Raw genomic sequence first — 5,542 nt, forward strand, 5'->3', positions numbered from 1 at the left:
TTTGCAGTCACATGATCAGAACAGTGGTATAAAATCAAAGGAAGAGATTCGTTGGATAAATCATGCTATGAAAAAATGAAAACTGGACTACTTTACCTTGTTTCTTTGTGTTAAATAAGTTCACCACAGATTTTTTGCATTTTTTTTTTTTTCGACCAACCGCCCCAATATTTTTCAGAAAAAATCCGAGAACCAAGAAATTAAATTGGTGTGGCCTTACCGGCGATAAAAAAAAAATACAACCATTAGCTCGTTCATAGGTACCTATAGGTTGATTCATCTTAAAAGACAAATGTATATTCTTGTGATTTGTTAGTATAAAGTAATAGAATAACAGGTCATCCGTGAATAGTTTCATGTGGTTGGTGCACATGCACACACGCACACACACACACGCACATGCATATTCACAGAGACATACAGACAGACATACACGCACAAATTCACAGACGCACACACACACATACAGACACACACACACACATGCACACACGCAGAAACACATACATTTATACACACACACGCACACACACAAACACATACACACACACAATTTGCTTAAGACTATATTTTACTCATTTACTATTCCACTACGGGGAAAAACGTGCACAGCTGCAATCTTTCTTACCTCCAGACATCATCTTTCTAAGTAAGAAAATGGATTTTTAATCTTTAAAATGCAGCAGCATTTCCGTGAGCTTTACCTTGCTCTGAAGCGACGTCATTCAGCTTAGTTGTAAGACTTTTTGGTACGTGTACCCTCTTGTTTACAAAGGTTACATGTGCACATGTGTCCGTACACGTGGATGGGTAATCTGTGATTTTACTGTTTATTAATACCAGGATGCGATATGAGTAATACTTAACGATCACTGTCCCGCGGCACGTCACGTTGCATCCTAAAATTGGCTACGTGTTATCGTTGACTATATCATGCAAAACGTGCAAGTATGACCAAAAAGACGACAAAACACACAAATCGTAAAAAAATTGTTTTGCAGTCGTTGTCCATGTTTCTTCATTTCACACGTGGTCTTGTGTTTTGTATTTTTTTATGAATCTATATGAGCGAATCAACAGTCAAGTTGGAAAAGGTCTCCGAGCAGATGTTGGGGTGACAGAATGTGAGTGAGGCCGACTTTCTGTGACTGTCCCTCATCCCATATAGGCAAATGAACAGTTGAAAAAGGGCCAAAGTTGTTGAGAGAAAAGAGCTGATTCCCACATAGTAAGGTTTATCGCCTCCCAGAATGTAGTTGAATTTATCTGTGTACAAATGGGCAAATAATCAAAGACTGTTTAAGCCATGGAACCAATAGCGTAAATGGTATGCTAACATGTTGACTGATTTACATTTGTATATCTATAGATATTCGTATTATGTCTGTTTATAGACCTATTATTGTTATTACAAAAGTCGTCGTATTTCTGTTATGTCTATAAGGATTTCCCTGTATATCCTTAACCTATCCATTAAGTATACATGTAAGATGAATGTAGGTGGCGCTTCCACGAGCGGACATGGTGTTACATGGGCTCCACGCGCGGCGCCTAACAGATCCCTCAAATGTCAACTGTACTGTCTCTAGGTCCTCCTAGGCTAGGTGCATGGATTGATATCTAAACCTACTCAGGAAGGTTTTCACTATCTTTAAGCTTAACGCAGTGTCAAATGTCCCAGGAAGTTTATAACGCCCACCGTCTCTATTCAGTGATGGCTGGAGTGCCCTGATGTATATCCTTCATACAAAGTAGTCCTGTTCAGTGTCCAGTATTCTGATTTGTCCAGTGAGACGGTATGACCCGGTGATTCAATGTAGATGTGTTGAGAGAGTTCTGATGACAGCGAGCTTGCATACAGAGTTATTAGTATTGTTTGTATACAGAGCCATATGCATTTCTTCTTTCCATTTGTTCGCTGTTTTGGAAGAAGGATGAATTGTGATCAATGGATTTGCTCTGTTCAGAACCAGGAGGTGGTGCCAGACATATCAGACTGGAAGACGTGGTACCAGATCGTCCACTTCTTGGACAAACTTGTGGAGCACTTTACACAAACACTTTGAACAGAAACCATTTCTTCTTTCATTTGTTCTGTGTTTTTGAAGAAGTGATTGTTTTTGATTGGTGTATTTGTTCTGTTCAGAAACCAGAGGTGGCAACAGACATATCGGACTGGAAAGCCTACCAGATCGTCCACTTCCTGGACAAACTTGTGGAGCGATCCAAGCACGTTACACACTGTCAGACACTTTGAACAGAAAACATTTCTTCTTTGAATTTGTTCTTTGTTTTGGAAGAAGGAATTGTTTTAGATCAGTGAACTTGTTTTGTTCAGAACCTAGAGGTGGTAACAAACATATCGGACTGAAAAACCTACCAGATCTTCCACTTCTTAGACAAACTTGTGGAGCAATCCAAGCACTTTATATAATTATACACCAGACATTTTTACAGAAACCATTTCTTCTTTGCATTTGTTTGGTGTTTTGGAAGAAGCCATTGTTTTAGATCAGTGGATTTGTTCTGTTCAGAACCCAGTGACGGTGACCGACATCTTGGGAGTGGAAAACCTACCAGATCGTCCACTTCTTGGACAAACTTGTGGAGCAACCAAAGCACTTTACGCAAACACTTTGTACAGAAACCATGTCTTCTTTGCATTTGTTCTGTGTTTTGGAAGAAGGAATTGTTTTTGATCGGTGGATTTGTTCTGTTCAGAATGCAGAGGTGGTGCCGGATATCTCAGACGTACCAGATATTCCACTTCCTGGACAAACTTGTGGAGAGACCCAAGCTGACCCACGACACCATACAGGCACTGGCCAAGAAATACCACAAGATTGCAGAGTCTCACATTGTGCTGAGGTAAGTGAATGAGTAACTAATAGCAGGGCTCAAAATCCCACCTGCATATGTTAAAGTTTGTGCATGTAAAATTGGTGTGGTGCAAGTAAGTTCAGACCAAACTTGCACTACTGCAAGTTGTCTTTATCTGCTCCGATAGCTTGTAGAGTTGTGTTTGAGGTGAGCTACACCTCAAGCTGGGTAAAGAACCCACTGAGAGTGGTGTCCTTTCTAGCATGAGGGATGAAGCAGCTTGGACATGATTGTACTTGAAGTACAAAACTGGTGTTACCTTTTAAAGCAGTTTATTATTTATACATAATTATCCATCAATAAAAACAATTGAGGCATGTGTGCATTACCCAATAGTTCAGGTTTTGGCATCACAAAGTAACTTTACATACACATCCAAATCATCCTCTTGTTTTGACATCATGTGCATAATGTTTTAGACTAGTATACTTGATGCCATACATTATATGAAACAGCTACAATATGTTGTTTGTAATAATAACAGAAGTTTATGCAGTGTTGTGTGCATTATCAACTTGTTAGTGATCCTGCTTCTCAAATCAGAGTTTATGGAGTTCCAATCCCAGCTGTTGTCGATTGCCCTAATGGAACATTAAGCCAGGGGGTCTGCTGTTCACTGTGCAACCTTGTCGCAAAAGTGCTACAGGAATTTCCCTGGCACAAATTCAATGAACCTGGAAATTTTTCTGTTACAACTAGAGGAAGAATAACTCTTCTGTTGTTTGAAGATCACTCTTCACTTGTTGGTGTCATGATTTAATTTCATACCATTTCATGATCATGGGTGTTCATGTTCAACTTTGTACCTTTACCCACCCCCAGCTGACCATGAGATGGTGCATGCTGATCATCAAGAGTAACTTCACCTCTGACCTGCCCAAAGTCAGGGCCTTCCTGGAGAGCCAAGGTACCGTCAAGTCATTTATTTCACAGAGACTTGATTGCAATTGGTGTTAATTATACTATAATGGAAAAGCAGCTTTTGTTTTACATTAGTTTGCAGTTGAAGCAATTTAAAACACTGTACATAGTGAAACGATGGAAATGTATATTCACCATATGGGATGATTTTATGGTAGAGACAACGCAAAAATAAAACCACCAGAAGATGTAGAAGACCTATTATATTCTTATCATTTGAAATATGAAGTAACTGAGATCATTGAATAGGGATGTTATGCTGATCTATCAAGTTTCAAGATCTATTGGTAGAACAAAACATTTTATACGTGTAGCTATTATCCTCTTGGACAGTGCAGGAGGCAGACAATCATATTATGTTTTCCAAGCACGGTACTGCATGTAGAGTTTCTATGTATGGTTATTCAAGATACCACATATCTATTTGAGATGCTCTAAAATGTTTCAAAACAACTCTGCATCTGTTACATGATATGTGAAACCTGATTTCAATTACATCCATGGTTTTAGTGGACTGAAGAGGCAACTACATGTACATGTAGTAGTGTTTATAAAGCAGGTGCCAAATTGTCAACACACTTGGCACTTGTCAGCACAACTATTGGTGTTGTTCTTGCTTTATAGATAAAGGTAGGGACAGTCCAACATAACAGATTACCAGAAACTTGTTGAATTTTCCAGGGTGGAAACATATTTCTTCCCTTAATAAAATCTACCCTGTTGCATTGGATACGTCAACAGGGCTCTGTGACCTTTCAACATTGTGTTACCTCCAAAAATTGTGCTCAAAAGGAAATTGGCTGTAGAAAAGCAGAAAATGTCCTTTGGAAACATCTTGGCCGAGCTTTTTTTTTTTCGCTGTGTGTAATCAGCTCAAAGGATGTTCAAGTAACAAGAAATTCCACCATTTTTTCTACAGGGAAGAAGAAGTACACCCTGCCCATCTACCGTGCCTTGAAGGCGGGGAGTCCCGAGGCGCAAGACTTCGCTCGAGAAGTCTTCGAGGCGATCAAAGACACTCTCCATGTTAATGTGCGCAATTATGTACAGAAGATCCTTAGTGCTTAGACCAAAAACAACATACTCATTGTGGTACAGTGGAAGCAAGACCACTGTGAACATTGCAACTTAGATTAAGTGCAGATCTGCATTTCTAGCAGTAGCTGCTAGAGGGCATTTGTGCAAAGGTTTGCAATGTTTATGCTGGGCAATAAGAGTTGCAGCTACAGATTGTAGATAAATGTTTGATTTTTTTTATGTCAAGCTGTTTGTAAAAACTTTTTAATATGTTCCTTGAAAGATATAGAAGATACCTGCAATATACAAACCATGTCGGCATTTCATGATAATGAATACTTGTCAGATATAAGTATGCATAGGGAGGAACAAATGTTAAAGGTTGAAAATACACACTTGGAAACAAATTTCAATATTCGTCTTAAGTTGAGTTTTACTTATCTCCCCCTGTGGAGTATGGATCAGTCCAACTGTCAAATATGGCTGTTGCAAACATCAGTGATTAGGACTTGATTATTGTAGAAACAGGGATGAGCAGTGTATTTCGAGTCCTTTATATACACCTATCTGATGGCATTTCAGCACTAAGGAAAGCACAGCTTTATCTGTAACCAGATTAAGTCAGGCTTCTTGCATCCCTTCCACATGGTCAGGCCGATAGATGCTTGATTGCCTACAGCTGCACACATGTACATGTATCTCTAGGCCTGACCTTTGTCCAATA

General features: G+C 39.3%; 1 protein-coding gene across 1 annotated transcript; it reads left to right on the top strand.

Moving 5' to 3' along the window:
• Positions 1 to 2,634: 2,634 nt before the first annotated feature.
• LOC118412211 (aminopeptidase B-like) lies at positions 2,635 to 5,330 on the top strand. The gene is made up of 3 exons (XM_035814930.1): positions 2,635 to 2,868; positions 3,703 to 3,787; positions 4,721 to 5,330. The coding sequence occupies exons 1-3, from the start codon at positions 2,650 to 2,652 to the stop codon at positions 4,867 to 4,869; spliced, it is 453 nt and encodes a 150-aa protein (XP_035670823.1). The 5' UTR covers positions 2,635 to 2,649; the 3' UTR covers positions 4,870 to 5,330.
• The last annotated feature ends 212 nt before the right edge of the window (positions 5,331 to 5,542 follow it).

This window comes from Branchiostoma floridae, chromosome 3 (assembly GCF_000003815.2).
Source record: "Branchiostoma floridae strain S238N-H82 chromosome 3, Bfl_VNyyK, whole genome shotgun sequence".
Classification (NCBI taxonomy): Eukaryota; Metazoa; Chordata; class Leptocardii; order Amphioxiformes; family Branchiostomatidae; genus Branchiostoma; species Branchiostoma floridae.

Coding starts and splice junctions, on each gene's coding strand:
- LOC118412211 (XM_035814930.1), top strand. CDS start 2,650: ATGTCTTCTTTGCATTTGTTCTGTGTTTTGGAAGAAGGAATTGTTTTT. Junction 2,869..3,702: donor GAGTCTCACATTGTGCTGAG/GTAAGTGAATGA, acceptor ACCCACCCCCAG/CTGACCATGAGATGGTGCAT. Junction 3,788..4,720: donor GGCCTTCCTGGAGAGCCAAG/GTACCGTCAAGT, acceptor TTTTTTCTACAG/GGAAGAAGAAGTACACCCTG.